The sequence below is a fragment of the Muscardinus avellanarius genome, assembly GCF_963383645.1.
Source record: "Muscardinus avellanarius genome assembly, chromosome: 18".
In the NCBI taxonomy this organism is placed as follows: domain Eukaryota; kingdom Metazoa; phylum Chordata; class Mammalia; order Rodentia; family Gliridae; genus Muscardinus; species Muscardinus avellanarius.
Genome location: NC_137804.1, coordinates 46264007 through 46291125, shown reverse-complemented (window position 1 = coordinate 46291125; position 27119 = coordinate 46264007). Strand labels below are relative to the sequence as shown.

The 27119-nt window shown below is 54.4% G+C and overlaps 1 protein-coding gene across 1 annotated transcript in view; it reads right to left on the bottom strand.

The window, feature by feature from the left end:
* CARM1 (coactivator associated arginine methyltransferase 1) overlaps positions 1-27119 on the bottom strand; it is a gene marked incomplete at both ends in the record, with an annotated part of 39653 nt that overhangs the window by 3712 nt on the left and 8822 nt on the right. Inside the window, 5 exon segments of the mRNA XM_080715524.1 lie at positions 2223-2284; positions 2496-2606; positions 7443-7547; positions 8268-8374; positions 9676-9801. Of these exon segments, the coding sequence (XP_080571650.1) occupies positions 2223-2284; positions 2496-2606; positions 7443-7547; positions 8268-8374; positions 9676-9801 (511 nt within the window).

The following is a 27119-nucleotide window of genomic DNA, read 5'->3' as shown; positions in this document are numbered from 1 at the left end:
TACCATGTGTGACACCCCCAGGATCCCTCTTTGGTTTGGGTTCTAGGGACTGAACTGTGGGGCATTCGACCTCCAAGCTAAGCCCACAGCACTTTTTTTTATTTTGAAACACGATCTGACTAAGTGGCTGAAGTTAGCCTCTAACCTGTCACTCTCTTGTCTTAACCTCCTGAGTACCTAAATTACAGGGGTGCGCCCCCACTCCCCACACTCTGGAACCTTTCAAATTTTCAGACAAAGTCTCACTAAATTGCCCAGGCTTACCCCAAACTTGTGGTCCTCATGAAGACATGGAATTTTAAGTGTGTAACCCTGGGCCCAGCTCCTTTTTTTAGTTTTTTTTAGGTTTTTTTTTTTTTTTTTTTTTTTTTTGTGTGTGTGTGTGTGTGTGTGTGTGTGTGTGTGTGTTTTACTGGGGAAGGAACTCAGGGACATTCTACCTCTGAGCTAAAGTCTAAGCCCTATTTTTTATTTTATTTTGCGGTACTGGGATTGGAACCCAGGGACCTGCTACCTCCAAGCTATACCCCAGCCCTATTTTTTTTTGCCTGCCTGCCTTCCTTCCTTCCTTTCTGTTGTACTGGAGTTGGAACCCAGGGGCTTTTCTACCTCCAGGCTATACTCCCAGACCTATTTTATACTTTATTTGGAAACAGGGTCTAAGTTGCTGAGAACCTCACTAAGTAGCTGAGGCTGGCTTCAAACGTGTGTGATCCTCTCTCCTGTCTCAGCCTCCCAAGCACTGAGATTATAAGCGTGCGCCACCACGCCTGGGTCATTCTTTGTTTTGAAACAGGGTCTCACTAACTTGCAAAGGGCCTCACTAGGTAGCTGAGGCTGTCCGCGAACTGTGATCCTCCTGTCTCGGCCTCCCAAATGCTGGGATTACAAGCGTGCACCATCACTCCCGGTTCCATTTTACGCTTTCAATTTTAAACCATGTGAGTCAGCCAGGCGTGGTGGCACACATTTGTAATCCCAGCATTTGGGAGGCTGAGACAGGAGGATTGCAGTTCCTGGCCAGCTTCAGCTACTACTTAGGCCTTTTACAACTCACTGAGACCCTGTTTCAAAATAAAGAATAAAGCTGGGTGTGGTGGTGCACCCTTGTAATCCCTGCGCTTGGGAGGCGGAGACAGAAGGATCGCGCAGTTTAGAAGCCAGCCTTGCTATCTTAAGAGATCCTGTTTCCAAATAAAAAATATAAAATAGGTCTGGGAGTGTAGCCCGGAGGTAGAAGGGTTCCATCCCCAGTACCACCAAAAGAAAAGAAAGAAAAAAAAAGAATAAAAAATAGGGCTGGGGGTGTAGCTCAAAGGTAGAATGTCCCTGGATTCCATCCCCAGTACTGAAAAAAGAAAAGAGAGCCAGGCATGATGGCATAATCCCAGTACTTGGGAGGCTGAGACAGGAGTATCAAAGGTTTGAGGTCAGCCTCAGAACACAGTGAGACTGTTTCAAAATAAAAGTTAAAAAGGGTTAGGAGTATAGCTTTGAGGCAGAATGATCTGAGTTCAATCTCCAGTCACACACCCTCTCCCTCTCCCTCTCCCTCTCCCTCTCTCCAGTAGTTGGAAGGCTGAGACAGGAGGATTCCAGGATTGCGGCCAGCCTCAGCAACTTTTGAAGCCCTCTGCAACTTAGTGAGCTCTGTTTTAGAGTAAAGAATAGAGCCGGGCGTGGTGGCACATCCTTGTGATCCCAGCGTCCGGAGGCTGAGACCGGAGGGCCACAGTTCACAGACAGCCTCAGCTGCTTAGTGAGGCCCTTTGAAACTCAGTGAGACCCTGTTTCAACATAAAGAATAAAAAAACATGGCAGGGGGTGTCGCTCAGAGGTGCTACACCTCTGGGTTCCATCCCCAGACCCACAAAAAAATTTTTTTTGTTGTTTTTTTGGTGGTACTGGGGTTCCTGGAAGCCCTTCTACCTCCGGGCTACACTCCCAGACCTATTTTATATTTTTGAAACAGGGTCTCTTACGCCAGCGCAGCTGGCTTCGAACCTGCGCGATCCTCCTGTCTCCGCCTCCCAAGCGCGGGGATTACAAGCGTGCGCTACCACGCCCGGCTTCCCACAAAAAATTTTAAAAATAAATAAATCGAACTGGGGCATGGAGCTCAGAGGTAGAACGCTCCTAGATTCAATCTCCAGTATCATAAAAAAATAAAGTGGCAAAGAGGACCACAGAGACTCACGTGCTACACGTCAGCTGCACTGTACCGGGAGGAGGGCTCAGGGAGGCTGGCCAGGTGTGTGCCCAGATGCCCCCGGTCCCCGTGGCTCTGCGGAAACGCGTGCAGCACGTGGCCGCTGGCCTGTGAGGGCCCCTCTGCTAGCCGGGCCCTGGGGTGGAGGCCTAGCCCCGCCACCACCAACACCTGCTGTGAGGCCCAGGCGTCCTCGGCACTCCAGGACCAGCTCCCCTGCGGTCAGGCCTCCAGTGTGCAGAGGTGAAGGAGAAAGATGACAGGCTGAAGCCCCGGCAGGACTCACCTCCGCATGCTGGGCCATGGTGCTGGCCTCTACCGCGTAGATTTTCCTGGCTCCAGCTTGGGCAGCGAAAAAGGACAGGATCCCAGAGCCACAGCCAACATCTAGAACAATCTGAGGAAATGATACATGTCTCAGGTGATGGGTGGCCATTACCCTGTTCTAATCATCACACACTGTACAAACTATTGAAACGCTACACTGAAGACAGGCATGGTGGCACAATTTGTAATCCCAGCATTTGGGAGGCTGAGACAGGAGGATCCTGGTTCGCAGACAGCCTCAGCTACTTAGGCCCTTTGCAACTCAGTGAGACTCTGTTTCAAAATAAAGAATAGTCGGTCCTAGTGGTACAGCGGGCTTGTAATCCCAGCACTTGGGAGGCTGAGACAGGAGGATCGCACAGGTTCAAAGCCAGCCTCAGCTACTTAGCGAGGCTCTCAGCAACTTAGTGAGACCCTCTTTCCTAATAAAGTTTAAAATAGGTCTGGGAGTGTTGCCCAGAGGTGTAGAAAAGACCCTGAGTTCCACCCCCAGTACCACTAAAAATAATAATAATAAAAATAAAGAATAAAAAATAGGGATGGGGGTATAGCTCAGAGGTAGAATGCCCCTGTGCTCTATCCTCAGTACTACACACACAGAGACACACACACACACACACACACATACAATAAGGCGGGAAGTCAGTGGTGTATGTTTGGAATCCTAGTACTTAGGAGGCAGGAGGATCGCAGATTTACGGCCAGCCCCAACAACTTGTGAGGCTCTCTGTGACTTAGTTGAGACCCTTAGTTGAGAAGGAAAGACAGACAGACAGACATTCTCTGACCCACCCTTGTCCACTATCCTCCTTCTGGAGGGTCCCTGCCCTGTACTGTGGAGAGAGAACTGCTCTGGACGGGCTAGGAAAAATCTGGACAGACAGGCCTGGCTGGGTTGCCCCGCCCAGTCTTTTAGCATCAGATATGTAATAAAGTCTATAAAAACTCAAGATCAGCCGGGCGTGGTGGGCACACTTGAAATCCCAGCATTGGGGAGGCTGAGACATGAAGATCAGGGTTCGTGGTCAGACTCAGCTACTTAGTGAGGCCCTTTGCAACTCAGTGAGACCCTGTTTCAAAATAAAGAATATAAAATTGGGCTGGAGGTGTAGCTCGGAGGTAGAATACCCCTGGGTTCCATCCCCAGTACCGCAAACAAACAAAATCCCCAAGCTCAGCCAGGCATGGTGGCACATGATGGCACGCCTGTCACCCCAGCACTTGGGAGGCCAAGACAGGAGGACGGCAGGTTTGAGGACAGACTCGGCAAGTAGCGAGGCTGTCATCCACCTAGGGATACCCTGTTTCAAAATAAAAAATAAGAAATAGGGCTGGGGGTGTAGCTTGGAGGTCAAATGCCCCTGGGTTCCATCCCCAGGACTACAAAAAACCAAAAACTTAGGATAGGGCTCAGAGCGCTTGCGACACAGGAAGTCCCTGAGGCGCCTGACCAGGCGCTGTGCCCTTTCCCACGCGCCCCCCCCACCCGCAGCCTTCCTCCGTATCCTTTGAGATCCTTTACAATAAACCAGGAAATGTGTTTCCCTGAGGTCTGTGAGCCCTGCACGGGGAAAACCACCTCTGCTCCTGGGGGCCTCGGCTGGCGCTCCTGCCGTCTCCAGGGAGGGTGCAGAGTGCGCTGGGGCAAGGACACCCGCCCCCGTGACTGCAGAACTGTCGCGGTGGTGGGAGCGAGCACCCACCTTGGTCTGCTAGTGAGGCAGAAAAAAGGCACTGCTTTTCCTACCTATCTCTGTAAATAAAAAGCAGCGAGCTACCCGGGCGTGGTGGCGCGGGCCTGCGATCCCAGCGTTCAAGAGGCTGAGCCAGGAGGATCGCGCAGGTTCGCAGCCAGCCTCAGCTACTTTTGAGGCCCTCCACAACTCAGTGAGACCCTGTTTCCAAATAAAGAATGAAAAATAGGGCTGGAGGTGTAGCTGGGGGGTAGAATGCCCGTGGGTTCCATCCCCAGAACCACACACACACACAGACACGCACAGAGCAGCAGTGGCGGCGCCAGACGTTAATTGCCATGACTACACTCATCCTTCTACTCTATTTTACTTAGTTTGTAGTGCTGGGGATGGAACCCGGGGGCATTCTACTAAGCTACACCCCAGCACTGTTCTGTGAGTTTTTTTGTTTTAATTTTGAAACTGTTTCCTTAAATTGCAGAGGGCCTTAATAAACTGCTAAGGCTGGTCTTGAACCTGTGATCCTCTTGTCTCAGCCTCCCAAGTACTGGGATTAAAGCTGTAATCATCTTTTTTTTATTATTATTTATTTTTATTTATTTATTTTTTTGTGGTACTGGGGTTCCTGGAAGCCCTTCTACCTCCAGGCTACACTCCCAGATCTATTTTTTATATTTTTATTTGGAAACAGGGTCTCCTAAGGCAGCGCACGCAGCTGGCTTCGAACCTACGCGATCCTCCTGTCTCTGCCTCCCAAGCGCGGGGATTACAAGCGTGCGCCACCACGCCCGGCCTTTTTTTTTTTTTTTTTTTTAATACTCTATTGGGGCTGGGGATACTGGCACATGCTAGTAATCCCAGCATTCAGGACGCTGAGACAGGAGGATCATGGTTCGCGGCAGCCTCAGCTACTTAGTGAGGCCTGTTGCAACTCAGGGAGTCTCTGTTTCAAAATAAAGAATTAAAAAAAAAAAATAGGGCTGGGGGTATATATCGGAGGTAGAATACCCCCTGGTTCCATCTCCTCTCCAGTACTGCAAAAAAAAAAAACCAAATACATACATACATACATACATACATACACACTTCTTGTTTTTTGTTTTGTTTTGTTTTGCGGGTCTGGGGATGGAACTCAGAGCTACACCCCCGCCCTATTGTTTTAATTCTTTATGTTGAAACCGGGTCTCACTGAGTTGCAGAGGGGCTCACTAAGTAGCTGAGGCTGTCCGTGCACCGCGATCCTCCGGTCTCACCTCCCGATGCTGGGATGACACGCGTGCGCCCCACGCCCGGCTTCCCGTACTTCCCCGGGTGCGCTGCAGTCTCCCGTCATGACGCGGTTCATAATGAGGTCACACCGCGCTCGGCGGGCTTCCCTCCATATGGGGTGGAGATGGGCACCGACACGCACATGCGCACGCGTGTGGCTTGTGGCTGGGGGCCAGCTGACCCCCGCCCCTCCTGCACCACCCCCTCGCTCCACCCAAGCGTCTCCTCCATTGGCTGACGTCTCTCTGGCATCCTAATTACTCCCTTAGCTTTTGTTAAAGTTTCTCAGTACTGGGGTGGAACCCAGGGGCATTCTACCGCTGAGCTACACCCCAGACCAACGTTCTATTCTTTTTTTGAAGCAAGGTCTCACTAAGTTGCAGAGGGCCTCACTTAGTAGGTGAGGCTGGCCGCAAACCTGTGATCCTCCTGTCTCAGCCTCCCAAGTACTGGGATGACAAGCGTGCCCACCACGCCTGGCTCTTAGCTTCCATTTTACAACAAATATCTCTTTCTCAAAACAGTACCTCTGCTGGACATCGTGGCACACCTTGTCATCCCAGTTCGAAGCAAGCCTCAGGTACTTAGTGAGCTCTCAGAAACTTAGTGAGATTCTATTTTCAAATAAAATATAAAAAATAGGTCTGGGGGATATATCCTGGAGGTAGAAGGCTCCGGGGTTCCATCCCCAGTATCACATAGAGAAAATTACCTTAAGCTGGGCATGATGGCGCACACTTGTAATCCCCGCGCTTGGGAGGCGTAGACAGGAGGATCGCGCAGGTTCGAAGCCAGCCGCGCTGGCCTAAGAGACCCTATTTCCAAATAAAAAAGTATAAAAATAGGCCTGAGAGTGAACCCCAGAGGTAGAAGGGTTTCCAGGGACCCCAGTACCACCAAAAAAAAAAAAAAAAAAAAAAAAAAAAAATATATATATATATATATATATATATATATAATACACACACACACACACACACACACACACAACTTTTTGTGTGTGGGTGTGGGTCTGGGGATGGAACCAAGGGCCATTCAACCTCCAAGCTACACCCCCTGCCCTATTTTTTATTTTTAAAAAATAACAGGGTCTCACTAAGTTGCAGAGGGCCACACTTGGTAGCTGAGGCTGTCCTCAAACCCCGATCTTCTGGTCTCAGCCTCCCGAACGCTGGCATTACAAGTGTGTGCTACCACGCCTGGCTACAACTTTTTTTTATACTATTGATTAAACTTCAGGGGCATTTCACTTCTGAGCTACACCAACAGCTTTTTATATTTTTATTTTGAAATAGGGTCTTACAGCCAGCAGTGGTGGACACCTGTAATCTCAGTACTCTAGAGGCAGAGAAAGGAGGATTATAGGTTCAAGGCAGTCTCAGCAACTTACTGAGACACTCAGCAACTTAGCAAGACCTTGTTAAATGGAATAAAATTCTATTTTATTAAAAATGAAAAAAAGAATCAAGAAAGTGTGTGTGTGTGTGTGTGTGTGTGTTATGATACTGGGAGCTGTCTCTGAACTACAGCCCTAGCCCTATTTGATTTCGATTGTGAAACAGGGTCTCACTGAGTTGTGGAAGGTCTCGTGGATCGCTGCAGCTCTCCTCCTGTCTCAGCCTCCCAAGTACTGGCATTACGAGTGTGAGCCAGTATACTACCTCAATAAAATAATTTTATGATACATGCCAATACCTGCCTTTCTTTCAATCAGGACAAATTTGAAAAAAAACCACCACCTTATGCCATGATTATCTTGGAGAGATGACAGAAGCTCTCGTGTTGATGTCGCACACACTGCTGTATTCATACATTAGATTCTAGGTTTATAATCGGAAAAGAATGAATTGGAAAATCCGGTGCAAGAGGCACAAGAGGCCCAGAAGAGCAGGGCCACAGAGCAGGTCGGCGGGAGCAGCGGCCCGCCCGGCCCGGCTGGCTACCTTGTCCTTGAAGTCCGTGTGGTTCTGCAGGATGGCGCGCTGGTAGGTGCCCGTCCGCACATAGTCCTGCATCATGTTCTGCTGCTGGGACAGGTAGCCATAAAACTGGAACAGAGACACACCAATGGCAGCAGGCTGGCAGCGTGGGAAGATGCCACGCCATGCAGCAGAGGTCCGGGGCCTCCGGCTCCCGCCGGCTTCTCCAGGACAGGGACAGGGGGCCCGACGGGCAGCCGCAAGAAGGGCCCTGCCGCGTCACGTGGCTGAAGGACACGGCTGGATGCCACTGGCCCTGGGGGCTGCCCCGGAGACTGAACATTCGCCAGATGGGGTCCTGGCCCATCTCAGGGCCCAAGGAGGAGGAAGTGAAAGAGCAGGCGCCTAGGGCACACCAGGTGGGCGAGGTGCAGTGTCTCTGCAAGACAACGGGCGGCAGGAGGCAGCGTGGGCCGAGCAGGGCCGCAGGCCTTGGCATCAGGCAGGCCTGGCTCCCATCTTGGCTCGGCTGCATAAGAGCTGTGGCTAGCAGCCAGGCACTTAACCTTTCTGAGCCTCGGGTTTCTCATCTGTAGTGGGGACAATGGCAGCACTTACCTCCTCTCGCTCAAGTCCAGCACCCGGGCGTGAGAGCACTCGGCTGGCCTGCACGCGCTGAGGGTGTGGGACACGGCGGCAGCCCTGCCACTCTGCAAACAGTGGGGACCTGGGCTTCACCCGCACTCAGATCCTTCTAGCAGCCCTCTTGGGCTTCACAGATGGGGAAACTGAGGCCCGCAAGTAGACGGGCCGCGGGGAGGTGGTTTGGTGGGGCGGGCGCCAGCCTACCTGGAAATACTGCACGGCCGAGGACTCCTCTGTCCGCTCGCTGAACACGGACCGCTCCAGGGTGTGCCCCCGGCAGGTTTTCAGGATGTTGTAGAAAGAGCAGAAATCTGGAATGGGGAAGCCAGGTCACCTGGGGCAAAGACCGCGGCAGACGCCGGCGCGGCACCCAGAGCTGTGGGCGGGCTCGGCCTCTTCTGTCTGAATGCACAACTTGACCTTTCTACCCTGAGCCCCTGTGACTGGCAATTTCTATGCCCAAAAAATACTTTAAAAGAAAATCAGGCGCGGTGGCACACACATGTATCTGTGCTACTTGGGAGGCGGAACCCAGGGGCATCCTACCTCTGAAATGCCCAGCCCCCCTTGCATCATTTATTTATTTATTTAGCAGTACTGGGATAGAACACTAGGTCATTCTGCCTCCAAGTTACACCACAGCCCTATTTTTTAGTCCTTTTTATGTTTGAAACAGGGTCTGAGTTGTAAAGGGCCTCACTAAGTAGTAGCTGGGGCTGTCTGCAAACCGCCATCCTCCTGTTTCAGACTCCTGAATGCTGGGATGACAACCATGTGCCACCAGGCCCGGCTACCCCAACCCCTTTCAACTTGATTAGCTTTGTGATACTGAGGAATAAACTCAGGGGCATTCTACCTCTGACCTATACTCTCAGCCCTATGTCTTTAATTTTTGTGGTGCTAAGGATTAAACCTAGGGACATTCTACATCTGAACTATACTCACAGTCCTATTTTATTATTTTGAAACTGGGTCTTGCTAGATTGAGTCTTACTACTTACTGAGCCTGTCCTCAAATCTATGATCCTCCTGTCTCAGTTTCTCAAGTACTAGGATGCCAGACATGTGCCACTATGCCCAACTTTATATACATATATATATATATATATTATGTGGTACTGGGCATTCTACCTCTGCCCTATTTTTTATTCTTTATTTTGAAACCGGGTCTCACTGAGTTGCAGAGGACCTCACTAAGTAGCTGAGGCTGTCCACGAACCGCAATCCTCCGGCCTCAGCATCCCAAATGCTGGGATTACAAGCGTGTGCCACCGCGCCCAGCTTATTCTTTATTTTGAAACAGGGTCTCACTGAGTTACAAAGGACCTCCCTAAGTAGCCGAGGCTGTCCATGAACTGCGATCCTCCCGTTTCAGCCTCCCGAATGCTGAGATCACAAACGTGCGCCACCACGCCCGGCCTTTATTTTTAATTTAAAACAGGGTCTCACTGGGTTGATGAGAGTCTCACTGCTTTATGAGATGTCCTCGCACTGGCGGCCCTTGTCTCGGCCGCCCCGTGCTGCGACTGGAGGTGTGCAGCCGCACAGAGGGTGATCACGGGCGGGCCGGCTGGGCTGCCGCGTACCTGCCCCTCGCGGCGCCGACACGTACCGTTGGGGGTGGCGAACTGGATGAGGACGCTGTTGCAGCCCAGCGTGATGATGAAGGACTGCTTGCCCACGCGGCTGCACTCCGTCTCTCGGGACACAGAACACTTAAACACACACACATCTTCATCTGCAGGAGAGAGGCTGCCGTGAGCACCGGGGCCCGGCCCCGCCCCCACACTTCCTCCCCGGGCCACCCCAGGGCAAGCAGGTGGCCAGCTGGCTGGCAAGGACGCAGCCCGTGTCCTCCAGGAGCTCCGAGGCCAGAGGGAGAGCCTCCTGACCCCGCGGGCCAGGGCAGGCGGCAGGGCCCATGGGACACAGCGAAGCCAACTTGGAGGGCCGGCACGGAGCCTCCAAGGGTGCCCGGAGCCCGCAGGAGAAGGGCATTCATTCAGCTCCTGCTGGGCCACCTGGGGGCGGCTGGCCGTTAAGCATTATCTCTTTGGTCCTGGGTATGGACCCAGGGGCTTTCTACCTCTGGGTAGGGAGCCGGGGTCCAGTGCATCCTCACGCGTGCTAAGGGGCCCAGCACACAGGAAGCGCTGCACCCCTCACCCATCACCAGCACTGATACTACCACCCACTCAACAAGTGCGCAGCGGTCCCACTCGCCAGCCTTTTTTTTTTCTTTTGTGGAACTGGGGATGGAACCCAGGGCATTCAACCTCTGAGCTAAACCCTCAGCCCAATTTTTTATTCTTTATTTTGAAACAGGGTCTCACTGAGTTGCAAAGGGCCTCACTACGTAGCTGAGGCTGTCCGCAAAGCGCAATCCTCCTGTCTCAGCTTCCCAAGTCCTGGGATTAAAAGTGTGCGCCACCATGCCCGGCTATTCTTTATTTTGAAACAGGGTCTCACTAAATTGCAGATGGCCTCACTAAATAGCTGCGGCTGGCCACAAACCCAGATCCTCCTGTCTTAGCCTCCCAAGTGCTGGGATGACAAGCGTGTGCCACCACGCCTGGCTCCTACTTTTTATTATTATTATTATTATTATTATTATTATTATTATTATTATTTATTTTTTCTTGCGGTACTGGGGATGGAACCCAAGGAAATTCTAACTCCGAGCTATACCCACAGCCTTATTTTTATTCTTTATTTTAAAACAGGCTCTCACTGAGTTGCAACGGGCCTCACTAAGTAGCTGAAGCTGTCTGCGAACCACAATCCTTCTGTCTCAGCCTCCCAGAATGTTGGGACTACAAGCGTGCGCCACCATGTCTGGCTTCTATTTTATTTTTTATTTGGAAACAGGGTCTCACTAAGTTGCTGAGAGCCTCACTAAGTAGCTGAGGCTGGCTTCGAACCTGTGCGATCCTCCTATCTCGGCCTCCCAAGCTCGGGGACTACAAGTGTGTGCCACCACGCCCAGCCTGAAATAGGTTTTTTAAGGTGCCAACTGCTGGCCTCACCTATGTGGTTCTCTTGTCTCAATCTTCCAAGTACAGTGATAACAAGAGCGCCCCACCTCGCCCAGCTGTACCTTGTGTAGACCCCTTCACAATAAGGTTGGCCTCCGTCTCATCATAAGGGACAAGACAGCGGCAGATCACAGGGGAGGCTGTAAGGCACCCAGCCTGGTCTCTCCAAACCACCTACATTAAGGGAGAGAAAAACTAACGGGCATGGCGGCACAGGCCTGTCATTTCTATACTTGGGAGGCTAAGACAAGAGACTCGCAGGCTTGAGGATAGCCTCAGCAACTTAGCAATCCCGTTTTAAAATTAAAAATAAAATCCAGACATGATAATGTCACCTATAATCCCAGTACTTGGGAGACAGGAAGATTACAGGTTCAAAGACAGCCTCAGCGATGTAGCCAGACTCTCAGAAATTTATGGAGACCTTATTTCAAAATAAAAACATAAAAAGGCCTGGGGGGTGTAGCTCAGAGGTAGAATGCCTGTAGGTTCAATCCCCAGTGCTACACACACACACACACACACACACACACACACACACACAGTTTGCCATTTCACAAAGTAATTCCATTGCTAGGCATAGACCCCAAAGAACTGAAAGGCAGGTATTCAAGTGCTCGTATGAAAATCTCCACGGTAGAGAGCAAGGCAGGGGCACAAGGCAGGCAGGAAGCCCGCTCCCACAGAGCTCCAACGTCAGACTGCACAGCACAGCCTCAAAAGAAGCTCCTGCTTGGCACGGCGGCACACACCTGCAATCCCAGGACATAGGAGGCCGAGAGGGGAGGGTCGGAGATTCATGGCCAGCCTCAGCACCTTAGTGAGACACTGTCTCAGTTACAAAATAAAAAGGGCTGGGAGTGGGGTGCGGCTTGGAGGTAGAATGCCTCGTACCAAAAAAAAACGGAAAAGAAAAAAAGGAAAGAAACAAAGTGTGGATAGCTACTGCGACCTGGATGAATTCAGAACGTCATGAGGGAAGTAGCTATGAAAGGCACATAACGTGCGACTCTTGACGGGATCTTCAGGGAGCCCGCAGCATCTGGAGGGCCTGGAGGCTGGCGTGCTTCCTGAGTGCAGGCTCCTTTTGGGTGTTTGGAGCTCAAGAGAGGCCACAGCTGCACAACACCTGAATACGCTCACACCGATGAACTGGATGTTCTGAAATGGTTTAAGCCGCACGTGGTGGGGCAGGGCTAGAGCCCGTCACTCGCGAGGCTGAGGCAGGATGGCAGCAAGCTCAAGGCCAGCCTGGCAACCTCAGCAAGGCCCTGTCTCAAATTAAAAGAGGTGTGAAGGCATAACACAGTCAGAACAGCCCTCAGTCCAATCCCTAGCACTGCAGTAAAGAAATAAATGGATAAAATGGTCTCAAAAAACTTTTAGTTTATGAGAATTCCACCCCAATAGAAAAAAATGTTCCTAGCCAAGCATGTACCTGTAATTCTAGTACCTGAGAGGCTGAGACAGAAGGACTGCAGGTTTGAGGCCAGCCGCAACAACTTAGAAAGATGTTCCAAAAAGTAAAAGGGCTGGTGTTAGCAGGGTGTGGCGGTACATGTTTGTAATCTCAGCACTTGGGAGGCTGAGACAGGAGGATTTAAGGTTCTTGGCTGGCCTCACTCAAAAACTTAGTAAGGCTGGAGGTGGGGGCGCCCTTGGAATCCCAGCATCCAGGAGGCTGAGACGAGGATCACGGTTTGGGGACAGCCTCAGCTACTTAGTGAGGCCCTCCGTAACTTAATGAATAAAAAATAGGGCAGGGGGTGTAGCTCGGAGGTCAAATGCCCCTGGGTTCCATGACCAGATCTGGGAAAAGAAAAAAAAAAAACTTAGATCCTATTTCAAAATAAATAAAATAAACCGGGTGTGGTGGCACATGCTTGCAATCCCAGCACTTGGGAGGCTGAGACAGGCGGATCGCATATGCCGGGCGTGGTGGCCCATGCTTGTAATCCCTGTGCTTGGGAGGTGGAGACAGGAGGATCGCGCAGGTTTCAAGCCAGCCTCTCTGGCTTAAGAGACCCTATTTCCAAATAGAAATATAAAAAAATAGGTGTCTAGGAGTATAGCCCAGAGGTAGAAGGGTTTCCAGGAACCCCAGTACCACCAAAAAGAAAGAGGATCACATAGGTTCGAAGCCAGCCTCAGCTACTAAGTGAGCCTCTCAGCAACTTAGTGAGACCGTTTCAAATTAAAGTATAAAATAGGTCTGAGAGTATAGCCCAGAGGTCGAAAAGCTCCTGGGTTCCACCCTAGTACCACAAAAAATAAATTTTTTAATAAAAAATAAATAAAATAGAGCTAGAAGTGTAGCTCAGAGGTAGAATGTCCAGTATCTCCCCACAACACACACACACACACACACACACACACACACACACACACACGGTTAGCACATGCAAGATCCTGGTTTCACATTCAATCCCAACACTGGAAAAATAAAAAAAAGTTGACCTCCACAACTCAGTAAGACCCTGTTTCAAAATAAAGAATAAAAAATAGGGCTGTGGGTGTAGCTCGGATAGAATGTCCCTGGGTTCAATCTCCAGTTCTGCAAAAAAAGAGAGAGATGTTCCCAATGGGCGACCCAGATGGGAGGCCCCAGGAGCTCCCAGTGGGAAGGCCAGGCCCCAGTGGAGGCCCCTCCCTGGCAGGAGAGGGAGGTAAGGGTGGGCCACTGCCAGGCTCATGGCCACAGGGGCCCTGACAGGTGTTTCCAGATCCAGCTGTAAGCTGGTCCCAAGAAGGGACCTTGGCTGGCGCCTGCGGCCACAGCCCTCCTGGGGCAGGAGATAAGTGCTGCGGCCAGGGAGGGGCTCTGTTTACAGGCAGCCTGGCAAGCTGACTGGCTGCCCGAGGCACCCCTCTGCAAGCTGGCGCCGGGAAGGTGAACACAGCACCTGCAGCAGAGGGCTCTGTGGCCAGCTGTAGAGGCAGGGCTTTGCCGGAAGCCAGGCTAAGGTGAGGGCTCGTCTCCCCAGCGTGGAGGCAGCACACGGGTGGAGCAAGCAGGTTTCGGCACGCAGCCTCGGTCCCCAAGCCAGACCCTGCATGCAGCAGGCATGGATCGACAAGACAGGCCATGTTTATCGCTGCTTTTCCAATCTTCCTTGGGGTGATGCTCGGCGGCTGGTGCTTGCCTAGCATGTGCGAAGCCACGGGTCCAGCCCCAGCACTGCCCCAAATCCCAACGTCCCCTGAGAGATGCCTGAGCTCTTGTACCAGCAGCTAGAGCCCTGCATGCCCTGGACCCCCACACCCCCAGCCCCTTCCCCAGGCCACACACCACCCTCCTGCTCCAAACAGCCCCCCAGGCCTTGTACACCACTTATGGGCCTTGCGGGCAGGCAGACGGCTGACCCGAGGGGCTCGGCCAGGAGCAAGCAGAGAAGGCAGCCCCGCCCCTGCGCAGCCCCGCAAGGGCTCCTGGAAACATGCAGCTCCTCGCCTAGACCCACACCCCGCCCTGTCCATCAAGAAACTCCTGGTGGTCTCCAAGGCTGGACCCCCCCGGCCCCCCCCAAGTCTCTATTCAGCCAGCAGGGAGGTAGGAGCTGGGCCTCAAGGGCCCAGACACAGAAGGCCTCCTGTGTCAGCCTCCAGGAACCAGCCCAGAAAGCACCAGGTCGGCACATGGACTGGAGGACTTGGGGACCCTGTGCACACGGGTTGGAGAAGTGGGGGACAGGAAGAGGATTTAGCAGAAAGGTCGACTACGCAGGCAGCGGTGCTGGGTTCCCATCTGTCCCAGGCAGGCCATAGCTGGGATTTCTTTCCCAAAGGCAAAAGGAGGGCAGGGTGCAGCTCTGAAGTGCCAGGCGGCTCTGCAGGGACACTCTCCAAGTGGGTCTCAATCAGGGAACAGAGGAGCATGAGTGATGTCCTGCCCCCGGGGGCCCGCCCCGCTCCCTGGCCTGCCACCCAGCACCCTGCTACAGGGGGTGGGGAGTCCCAGGTGAGAGCTGCGTCAGGGCGGGAAAGCCACCCGCCTCTGAGCGGCAAGTCCAGGAACCCGTGAGGACGCTTGGCAGGACCCAGGCCTCCTCACCCGCAGTCTGCTCAGCGGCTGGCTCTTCCCCAAAGCCACACACTGAGGGGCAGGGTCCCCGCTCCTGCCCTGCCCGACCCGTGACCTCTGTGCGCATCCCGGAGCAGGGTTAGCCAACGTTCTCTGTAAGGACAGACGGTGTTTCTGGCTGTGCGGGCAGCATGAGCTCAGCTACGGTGATCCAATTCTGCCTGGTAGCAGCCACAAATGAGTGAGTGAATGGGGCTGTGTGCCGATAAAACTTTATTTATAAAACCAGGCTGGGGCCAGGTCTGGAGCGTAGGCCATAGTGTCAGGAATCACAGGCACAGGGGTACACAGGTACAGTGGAACTAAGTCCCCTCTTCATACATTCCTCTGCTCACTGGGCACGGGGCAACACAGACACACGTTCCCAGAGTGACGAGGAGCCCCAGGCACCACGGGGCCTACAGGCTGACCTGAGCCAGGGGGCTGTGGACAAGCCCCACGCAGGTGCACTGATGTGCAGGTGCGCTGTTCAGGGGCCTCGGGGGCCTGGAGAGCCCCCACAGACACGCGGGCAGCACCGGGACCGCCCATGTATGGAAGGCGAGGGGGTTGAGGTGGGGGCACAGTTGCCAGGCAGGAGATGACCAGGGCTAGAAAAGGGCCCTGAAGGACACCGGCTGCTGCTCCCCAGTGCCACGGAACTAGCCCCCTCCGTGTGACCTCTCCTTGTTGGCTCCCAGGGTAGAGCACTGGGGCACAAGGGATGCCACGCCCCGGGCTCGGAGAACCCCCAGTGAACAAGACTGTAGAAGGCGTGGACAGCAGGAGTAGGGGCTGCCTGCTCACCAGCCCAGACCACCCCAGGCTGACACCCTGTCAACAAACGGAGATCTGTGGCAGGGCTTCCCGACCGGGTGGCCCAGGATCAGCCGATACCACACTGGGCACACAGTGAGGCCCCGTCTCAAAAACCAACAAATGAGCCAGGCATGGAGGCACGCACTTGTAATCCCAGTACTTGGGAGGCTGACAGGAGAATCCCAGGTTCGAGGCCAGCCTCAGCAAATAGTAAGATACGCTACAACTTAGTGAGACCCAGTCTCAAATAGGGCTTGTGGTATAGCTCAGAGGTAGAATGCCCCCACACACACACATACACACACACCAGGACTCCCCAGAGCCTTCCAGAACATGAGCTCCACATAGGGCCTACAAGCCCCGCCAGCAGCTCACTGAAGCCCCTCGTCCCTCCAGCAGAGGCCTCTCCACGCTGGCAGGCGTGCCCTGCCTCCTCCTGGCCCCCTTGTCATCTCCAGCAGCGCCAGGAAAAGCACTGCACGCCGCTGCCTCCTTCACACCCGACTGCCAGCCAGGCGCACACCGGCCGGCCCTGCCCTGAGCGCGCCCTGGTGGGACAGCACCCGCTAACACTCCCAGCCGCCTCGCTGTCCCCCTCCTCCCGCTCCTAGAAAGCAAAGGAACGCCAGGGTGGAAAGACTGGGTGGGAAGGACCCCGCTCAAGTAAGTGCCTCCTCTCCAGAACGGCCAGCCTGGATGAGACGGGAGGAAGTGGTGCCACTGCAAAGCAGCCACCAGCCGGGGGCAGAAAGGCCTCTCAAGCCCTCGCCTCTCCAGCAGGAAACCATTACTGCCACGGAACGGAGGAATAATGAAAGCTATTGAGCTCAGCGGATTTGGGGGTAGGACCACTCACCCAAACGCTGGGTCTTTTATTAAGTTGCCTCCTACTGCCAAACAAAACAAGCTGTTCAGCTCCCAGGGGAAAACATCCCATGGCAAAAGAGGGGAGCAGGTGAGGAGGAGACCTGCCCCCCTCCGAGCGCCCGTCCGACACCCACCCAGCCATGGGCACAAGCGCAGCCCGAGGGAGGAGGCGGGCTAGTGTGCGTGGGGGATGCTACCACGTGGCAGACAGCCAGATGGCCCCTGGAGCAGGCCCCTGCCTCCCCTCCTGGCCTGCACGACCTGGCTTCAAACTGTCCTGCCGGGCAGGGGCTGGAGACCACCTGGGCTCGTGGGGGTAGGAGGACCCCACTTGAGCTCCACTCCCCCCGCTGTCCACTCGTGGTCTGGACATATCCAAGGGCTGAGCGCCATCCTGGACCTGCGCTGGGTCACGGCCCACAGGCACAGGCCGCCAGACCTCCTAGAGCCGGCTTCCACTCCCTGCCACAGCACCTGCCTCGGGCACGCCCTGGGTAAAAGACACAAAATGGGGATGAGCCCCTGCCTAGGATTCCATGATGGTGCGGGTGGCATGGTAATGCAGCAAGTGCTTAATAAACGAAACCAGTCACTCTCACTGTCAACAGTGACAAGACTACAGCCTGTCTCGGTGGAGGATTCCAGCCCAGGGATCGAACCCAGCCTGGGCCCCCGCCGGCGAAACCTAAGACAGAGTCTCTGTGTCATCCTCAGAGAAGCTCCAGAACAGCTGCTGCCCTCTGCCCCGCCCTGGCGTTTGGGGAGCGTGAGGTCGCTGGGGCTCCTGGGAGCAGCCCTGGGAGACCACAGTCCTGTTCAGGGCAGGCCCTCCGTCCTGGTACATCTCACTTGTCCGCCTCTCTGTGGCACTAGGGACTGAGCCCAAGGGCAAGCTACTTCCACCTCAACCTGGTCTTATTTTTAATTTTGTTTGTTTGCTTGTAGTCATGGGAATGGAACCCAGGGGCATTCTAACTTGAGCTATACCCCCCACCACATTTTATTTTTTATTTTGTAAAAGGGTCTCTTGCTGGGTGTGGTGGCGCACACTTGTAATCCCAGCATTCGGGAGGCTGAGACAGGAGGATCGCAGTTCATGGCCAGCCTCAGCTACTTAGTGAGGCTCTCTGCAACTTAGTGAGATGCTGTTTCAAAATAAAGAATAAAAACAGAGCTGGGAGCCGGGCGTGGTGGCGCACGCTTGTAATCCCTGCACTTGGGAGGCGAAGACAGGAGGATCGCGCAGGTTCGAAGCCAGCCGCGCTGGCGTAAGAGATCCTGTTTCAAAAATATAAAGTAGGTCTGGGAGTGTAACCCGGAGGTAGAAGGGCTTCCAGGAACCCCAGTACCACCAAAAAAAAAAAAAAAAAAAAAAAAAAAACAGAGCTGGAGGTATGGCTTGGAGGTCAAATGCCCCTGGGTTCCATCCCCAGACCCGAAAAAAATATAAATAAATAGGGCAAGGGGTGTAGTTCGGAGGTAGAATAATGTCCAAAAAAAAAAAAAAATCCACAAAAAAAAAAAAAGCGTCCCCTCTTAGCTATGCTAGCAAGCATATGTAAAACCTAAATAGGAACAAGTCAGAGCAACAGGAAAGCAGGCACTGAATGGATGGATGGATGGATGGATGGAAAGAAGTAGGCTTCGATCTGTAGGCACAGTTGAGTACACTCTAGTCCCAGCACTTGGGAGGCTGAAATAGGAGGACCACAGGTTCAAGATCAGCCACAGCAACTTAGCAAGACTCAACAAGCCAGCAAGACTGATTCCAAACAAAGAGAAATAAATAGGGTTGAGGCAGAGCTTTCTGGGTTTAATCCCCAGTCCCACACAAACACAAAAAGACCAAGCTACAGAGGAAGAGAGGAGCAGGCCTGAGGGGGGCGGGTCTAGAAACCAGGCTGGAGGCTGCTCCAGAGGGAGCACTCCCCCACGTGCAGACGCACAGAACACCCGCAGAGGAGCTGGCCAGAGTGCGCGCGCTGGTGGGTGTGCGTGCTTGTGGTGGGGGAACGGGCTGCCTTTTCTGCTGCACCTCCTGCCTGGGCTCCGTTGCTCCCCACCCCCTGAAAGATAACCTGACAAAGGCAGGCGCAGCGGAGGCAGCGGAGGCCCTGGGCCTCTCCAGCCTCAGGCCTGAGGGGCCTGTGCGGGCGGGGAGGAGCCGCCCCGCTCTCCCAGCACGGGTCACCTGCCACCCGGGAAAGCCCTCCCCTGCTGCCAGGGAGGCCAAGGCCAGGCGCAGCTACCACAGCCCGCCGGAGGACCCTCAGACCATGGTTTGGCCACCTGGAAGCAAGGGCCCTAGGCGTCCCTAAGACCCAGCTTTACAGTTTAGAAAACTAGGCTCAGGCTGTTGGCAGGAGAATGGACGCAGCCTGTACACAGGGACACGCCGGGGTGGTGCGGGCACAGCGCCAGGCCTCAGGCCCCACGTTCCAGGTGCTGTGGCGGACAGGGCAGAGAGAGCCTTGGTTCTAGAGAGCCCTGCACCCCACCCTACCCCAGATCAAGGCTGCCTGGAAGCCCCCTTAGAGTCAACCCTCAGCGGGCATGGTGGCACACACCTGTAATCTCAGGATTTGGGAGGCTAAGTCAGGACAATTACAGGTTCGAGGCCAGCCTCAGCAACTTAGTAAGACCCTCAGCAACTTAGATCCTGTTTCAAAATAAAAAATAAAATAGGGCTGGGGGTGTAGCTCACAGGCAGGAAGCCCCTAGGTTTAATCCCTAATACAAAAAATAAAAAAAAAAGAGAGAGAGAGAGAGAGCGTGCCATCCAGCCACTCGGCTGTGACTGACAGAGGACCTGGCTTGCACACTGCTTGGGATCGCTGGGGAGCCCACCCTGGGCGCGGCAACGCCCCCAGGCCCTCATTTTTCTTCTTTCTGTGTTACTAGAAAGTGAACTCAGGGGTCTAGGTCGAAGCTACACTCAATCCCAGCCCTATTTTATTTTGTATTTTGAAGCAGGGTCTTTGTTGCTAGATTAACGGGTGCATGCTGGCATTGAGCCTTCAACCTTCCTTTGTCAGCCTCCCAAGCACTGGGATTACAGGTGTGCACAACAAGCCGGACTGTGTGTGCGCATGTGGTTACTGGGGACTGAGCTCATGGATGCTCTACCACTGCGCTCCATTCCCAGCCCTTCTTATTCTGAAACAGGATTCCAACCGGGCCTGGTGTGGTGCGTGCGTGTAAGAACTTGGGAGGATGAGATAGGAGAATGGCAGGTTCGTAGCCAGCCTCAGCTATTTGGTGAGGACCTCTGCAACTTATTGAGACCCTGTTTCAAACCAAAAATTAAAAAAAAAAGCCAGACATGGTGGCGCACGCTTGTAATCCCAGCATTTGGGAGGCTGACATCTGGGAGGAGACAGGAGGATCACGGTTTGCAGCCAACCTCAGCTACTTAATGAATCCCTGTGCAACTCAGTGAAACCCTGTTTCAAAATAAAGAATAACCCGGGCGTGGTGGCACATGCTTGTAATCCCAGTGCTTGGGAGGCTGAGACAGGAGGATGGCACAGGTTCAAAGCCAGGCTCAGCTATTTAGGCTCTCAGCAACTTAGTGAGACCCTGTTTCCAAATAAAGTATAAAAGAGGTCTGGGACAGTAGCCCGGAGGTAGAAAAGCCCCTGGGTTTCACCCTCAGTACCACAAAAAAAGAAAAAAATAAGTCGGGTGTGGTGGTGCACACTTGTAATTCCAATACTTTGGAGACTGAGACAGGAGGAGTGTAGGTTTGTAGCCAATCTCAGCTACTTAGGCCCTCTACAACTTAGCGAGACTCTGTTTCAAAATAAAAGACTAAAAAATCAGGCTGGGGGTATAGCTTTGGAGGTAGAACACCCCTAGGTTCAATCTTCAGTACCGCAAATAAAATTAAATTAGCTGGGCGTGGTGGCGCACGCTTGTAATCCCCACGCTTGGGAGGCAGAGACATGAGGATCGTGCTGGTTCGAAGCCAGCCTCGCTGGCTTAAGAGACCCTGTTTCCAAATAAAAAGTATAAAATAGGTCTGGGAGTGTAGCCCGGAGGTAGAAGGGTTTCCAGAAACCCCAGTACCACCAAAACAATAGTAATTAATTACTTTAATTAAATAGGGCTGGGGGTGTAGATAGAATATCTCTGAGCTCAATCCCCAACACACACACACACACACACACACACACACACACACACACACACGCGATTAAAAACAGCCACCTCTGCTCATTCAAAAGGCCCACTCCAGCCGGGAGTGGTGGCACACACTTGTAATCCCGGCATTCGGGAGGCTAAGACCAGAGGATCCCGGTTCCCGGACAGCCTCAGCTACTTAGTGAGGCCCTCCGCAACTCAGTGAGACCCTGTTTCAAAATAAAGAATAAAAAATTGGGCTGGGGGTGTAACTCAGAGGTCAAATGCCTCTGGGTTTCATCCCCAGACCGCAAAAAAAAAAAAAAGGCCCACTCAGATGGCAATTTCCAGGCACTCACAAAGTCAGTTAAATCTACATCAGAGCCAGGCAGGGTGGCACAAACTTGTAATCCTAGTACTCAGGAGGTTGAAACAGGAGGGTTGTGGTTCATAGCCAGCCTCAGGTCTTAGTGAAGTTTCTGCAACTTAGTGAGACTTTGTTTCAAAACAATAAAAAATAGGGATGAGGATGTAGCTCTGAGATAGAATGCCCCTGGGTTCAATCCCCAGTACAGCAAAAGAAAAAAGAGGGCCACAAGAAAGAGGAGCAGACCCAGTGGCAGGTGCGGGCTAAGAGGCCTCCTCCTGGGTGGCCTCCTGGGTGGCCTCCACCTGGGCCTCCTTCTCCTCCGGTTTCCGTCAGCAACTTCATCAAGGTGAGGCCTCGGTGGCCCCAGGCTGTGCCTCTGGCCGTCCACCCCCTTCCACCGCCAGGTCTGACCTGGACACTGAGATAGGTGGCATGGAGAAAGGCCTGCACTGGGGACACCCAGACCTCATGAATAGGAGCCTGGCTTCGGAGGGCCAGGGCCTGGGGAGGACGCTCAGCAGGGGCACCTTGACAAAGGGGGGGCTGCCCTGTGGGCCTGTGTGGAGGTGCCTGCAAAGAAATCGAGTTTGGGGTGTGTGGAAGGGAGACCCCAAGAATATAAGGACAAGACAAAGAAAGGACTGGCTTTTCTGAAAAGAACACTTGGGGCAATTACATGCAAATGTCTCCCATCCATGCTAATCAGCGGCTGCCACTGGCCCGGGGCTTTGTGGGCTACAAAAGGGACAGCAGATGTGCCCGGTTCTGCAGCCCCTGCAAATATGGAGCTTAGTGGGTAATTACGCAAAAGGGAGGGGGGCAGGCCACAAAAACGGGCCTCGCCAGCCCCTCGCTCAGCTCCACAGGCCGCCCGGCCTTTCTTCTCGCAGACTTTGAAGCTGTGATTTATGGACCGCCACGCACAGTGCGGAGCCTCGTCTGGGACTCCCATCACCCTCTGGGCCCCTCAGCCGCTTTCAAGAGCAGCATAGCCCGGGACCCAGCGGCTGGCCCAGGGCAGCCAAAAGCCCCTCCCAGCCTCCAGTGGCAAGAGTCCAGCTGGGAGGGCCACGGAGGCCAGGCTGGGGCTGGGCGGACAAGACCCGGGCCTGGGCCTAAACGCCACAGGGAGGCTGCAAGAGGGGAGCCGCGGGCCTCTGCCACGGACAGGCAGGAGCCGGCTGCGGAGGGCCTCTGGGAGGGCCTTAGCAGAAGCCTGGAAGGGCAGGGCAGGGAATGGGCCCTCCCCTCAGGGCAGCGTACCCAGGCACCCAAGGGGCCACAGGGGCCAAACTGGAAGAGGCAGGAGGGGCAGGGGCAGCCCTGGTGGGGAGGAAGCAGGGGTCGGGGGGCAGCTGGGGCCCACAGGGAGAAAGAAAGGTTGTGACCATGGGCCTGGAGAAAAAACAGGATGTCCTGGAGCCAGGCGGCTGCAGGAAGGGCCTCTGCGCCCCGCATGTTTGTTAGGAGGGCCTCCTCCGCCCAGGCTGCAGGCAGCCTCACCAGATGTGACTCCAGATGTGATGCAGGCCAGAAGGGGCCATGGAATCTCAATGCAGGAAAACCAGGAGCCTGGCTTTAGTGAGTCCTGGAGGTCTGCACAGCTGACGTGGTAACGAGACAAGGGCAGAGGGCAGAGGAAGAGGTCTCCGGAGGCCTCCTGCAGCCAGGACTGTGACCGGAGCCACAGGCACCGGCTGGAGGCAGCAGTGCATGGGGCCTGGCACGGGGTGAGGAGAAACTGGGTGCCCCGTCACCCCAACCTGAGGACAGGCGACAAATATGGACGCTCCATCTGGGGTCAGTGGACCCCTCACCTTCCCAGCACTGAGTCCTCGGGAACGTCCTTCTGGGGTTTGCAACGGTCCCCAATCTGTCTGTGATTACTTATCCATGTGAAGAGGGCACCCCTTTTTCCTTAGAGCCCCGATCGCTGGGCCCCTTAACCTGAGTCTCATCCACACCTGTGTCATGGGGCGCATTTCTACACATAAAACCATTATGCTCTGATACAAGAAACACACCCAGAGAAAGGAACCCACCTCCAGGAACACAATTAGGAGAGAAAAAACCGCCAGCAACACTGAAGAAAAACAGCCCTAACCCGCTCTTGGACAAACTGTAGGTAACGAATCGCTTTAGAGCAGACAAAAAGATGGAGTAAAAGGGAGGGGGCTCCCCGGATGTATGTAAGGAGCAGGGTGGGGCAGAGCCCCCGAATCAGTCTAGACATGTTTTCAAGAATGGCCTGCCCGGCGGCAGGGGCAAATGGCACGCAGCAGGGGGAGCAGATGTTTAGTTTTGTTTAGTGGGGCGCCTCAACAAACAAAAACATCCCCAAAGGTGAGGGACACGCTCCGCGTCCAGCTCCGGTGGCAGTGCACGGGCAGTGTGAGCGCCACAGCCAGTCGCCGCAGGCCCAGACACGTGGGTGTGGACCCTCAGTGATCCTGAGAAGCTGCAGAGGCCAGCGCCGCAGAACCCAGGCCCAGGTCCTGCGCCTGGTTAAGTCTGGTCTCAATTTCCTTCATAAAGCTGGTTGTGGGGAACAAAGGGGGGCGGGGCTTGCAGATCTTCAACGTTGGAGCTGTGCAGAGCAGAAAGCACAGGCAGGTGCCAAGAGCTCTTTTCCTTTGCACTGGACCTGAACCCAGCACGTTCTACCCGAGTAGTTCTAAGGGTCTCGCTAAGTTGCTGAGGCCATCCTCAAACCCATGACCCTCCTGTCTCGGCCTCCCAAGTAGTGGGTTACAGGTATGCACTGCGCCCTGCGGTGGGCAGCAGGGTCTCTGCCGCCAGGCTGGGTGGATGAGGGCCCCGCCCTGCTGTTCCGGGCTCTCTGTATCCCCAAGTTTCCCAGGCAGGTCCCTAGGTCTAAAGAGGAAGGCCTCTCTACCTGCACGCCTGGGCACAAGGGGGGTTCTCAGCAGGATCCCCGAGGTCCCACCCAGCTTGCCCGTCTTGGGTTTAATGGCCACCCTCACAGTGCTACGTTTCTCTTCCAAGTCCAGTGACACCCTGTCCGTCATTTGACTGCACAGGCACAGACCTGGAAACCCCTTCCCTGCTGTAACATGAAGACTGAGGAGAAGGAAATGGGAAGCCCAAGGAAGGCTGTGCAGCTGTGCCACTGCGGGGACCTGGAGCCTCGGGCCGGGCCGAAGGTGGAGGAGCTGCAGAACACGCCCCGACCCCTCACTGCCCTGAACGGCCATCTTGGAGGAGACGGCTCCCTGCCACATCCTCTCTGCTCCCCAAGACCAGAGTGTGCTGGCCGAAGCACTAGCCTGACTTTTGAGGGTGTGTCCAGGCACAAACGTCCAACCGGCCGAGGCACATCCCCAGCTGGCTCCTCACTGAACCCCCGCACCAACAAGGAGGACGGGACGACACTCGCGGTGGCCGGTCCTCCCTCACTGCTGGGATGGAAGCCACCCGGTCTGGAGAGTTCACTCCCCAGCAGGTCGGCCACGGCGGCACAGGAGCGCCAGGCCAGGCGCTATTTTAAGCACTTGACATGTCAGCTCCCACCTCCAGCAGCCCTCTGATAGAGGTGCCAGCCAGATCTCCATTTTACAGCCAAGGACACTGAGGCACAGACGGCGGATGGCAAGGGGCACAGGCAGGACGGGGCAGCTCGCCACGAGCCCTCACGTCGCCTGCTTATTCGATGCCCGCCTGAGCAGGGAGGCCTGTGACCAGCCACACCCCTCGCTCCAGCAAGAGCCCTGCCCAGCACCCTCAAGCTTCCCCGAGACGGGCTCAGCATCCCCAGGGGCTGAGCGTCTGCAGATGCGGTGACTGGCTGTGTGCTCATCCCTCGAGCACAGAGTGCAGCTGACCTCAGGCGTTACTGGCTTCTGGAAGGGCAGGGGCAGAGCAGACCTCAGAGTGCTTCTGCTGGCTAATGCTCGGCCAGGGCCCAGAGATCGCAGCTGCTCCAGGGTACCGAGGGCTGTCGGTGAAGGGCGGGGCTTAGCTGGGTGTGGTGGCGCACACCTATAATCCCAGGACTTGGGAGGCTGAGACAGGAGGATCACAGTTTGAGGCCAGCCTCAGCTACTTAATGAGGCCCTCCACAACTTAGGGAGATCCTGTTTCAAAATAAAGAATAAAAAAATTGAGCTGGGGGTGTAGCTCGGAGGTAGATGCCCCTGGGTCCCATCCCCAGTACCACATAATAAAATAAAAAAAGAATAACAAAAATAAGTGACATTTTCAGAACTTCTACATTTCCAAAATGCACAGGAGGTGCTGTGGGCAGCAGGGAGCCCAGGCAGGAGTGAGGAGCAGGTGGGCTGGTGGGCAGGTCTGCTTCGGACCCACCAGACCCAGAAAGGAACAGAATGGCAGGGTCTCAAACGCAGCTGCCTAAATGGATGGTTGGGTGCCTGGAGAGGGGAGGGACGCTCACCAGAACCCAACAGAAACCAGGTTCCAAGAGCTGCCTCTCTAGCCGAGCGTGGTATTTGAGAGGCTGAGACAGGAGGCTCATGGTTCGCAGCCAGCCTCTGCTACTTAGGCCCTCTGCAACTCAGTGACACCCTCTTTCAAAATAAAGAATAAAAACTAGGGCAGGGGGTGTAGAATGCCCCTGGGTTCCATCCCCAGTACCACACACACAGGAAAGAAAAAGAGCACCTCTCAGCCGCCGAGAGGCCCACACCTGTGACCTCAAAACTTGGGAGGCTGAGACAGGAGGATTGCAGGTTCAAGACCAGCCTCAACAATTTAGCAAGACTCCTGGCAACCTAGCAAGACCCTGTTTCAAACCAAATTTGCAAAGAGGGCTGGGGGTATAGATCCAAGGTAAGAAGTAAAATGGCGCTGGGTTCGAGCCGAGCACCACACATACCGAGCCAGCTCCGGGACACCTTCCCTAACACACACCTGGCCTCTGCCCTTTGCACTCTGCCGCCTCGATTCCTTCCTCTGTCCTGGCTGGGCTCCACCAGCCATGAACCATGAAGCAAGACCTCGCTCTAGGAGTGAGGCCAGCCAGAGAGACCCGAGGCTGCAGGCCTCTAAGACCCTCGGCACCGGCCTCGGCCTGGGCAGCTGCCGAGCTTCGAGCTGCGCGTGAGCAGGAAATCAAAACACCAGCTTCAAGCAGAAGCCGCCGCCTCTCTGGGTCCCAGCTATGCACATGGAAGTGGAACCCTGACTACTGTTCCACTCACGGTATAAGGGCGCCAGGAGGCCCGAACCCCCAGCCCTGCTGGCTGCAGCCCCCAGCTTCCTGCTCGAGCCCTTTCACCTGCTTTGTTCCGCACACGCGAACCTCTGACATCACAGGACTTGTTAAGGACCAGCGAACACACAGCACAGCCGCAGGCGATCTAGGAAGCCCGCTCAGTCCAAAGCCACCAGGAAATTTCAGTCAAAACAAAAAGGGCGTGTGTGTGTGTGTGTGTGTGTGTGCACACGCGTGTGTGTTGCTGGTGATTGAACCCAAGGCATTCTACCTCCAGGCTACACCCCCAGCTCTAATTTTTATTTTTTATTTTGAAACAGGGTCTTACTAAGTAGCTGAAGCTGGCCAAGAGCCTGTGGTCCTCCTGCCTCCGCCTCCCAAGGACTGGGATTACACGTGTGCACCACCACACCCGGCTTACCCTTTTTTCTTTGGAAACAGAGACTAAGCTGCAGAGGGCCTCACTAAGTAGCTGAGGCCGGCCACAAACTGCGATCCTCCTGCCTCAGCCTCCCAAGGACTGGGATTCCAAATGTGAGCCAAACGCCTTTTGTCTTTTTTCTATGTGTGATAATGGGGTTTAACACAG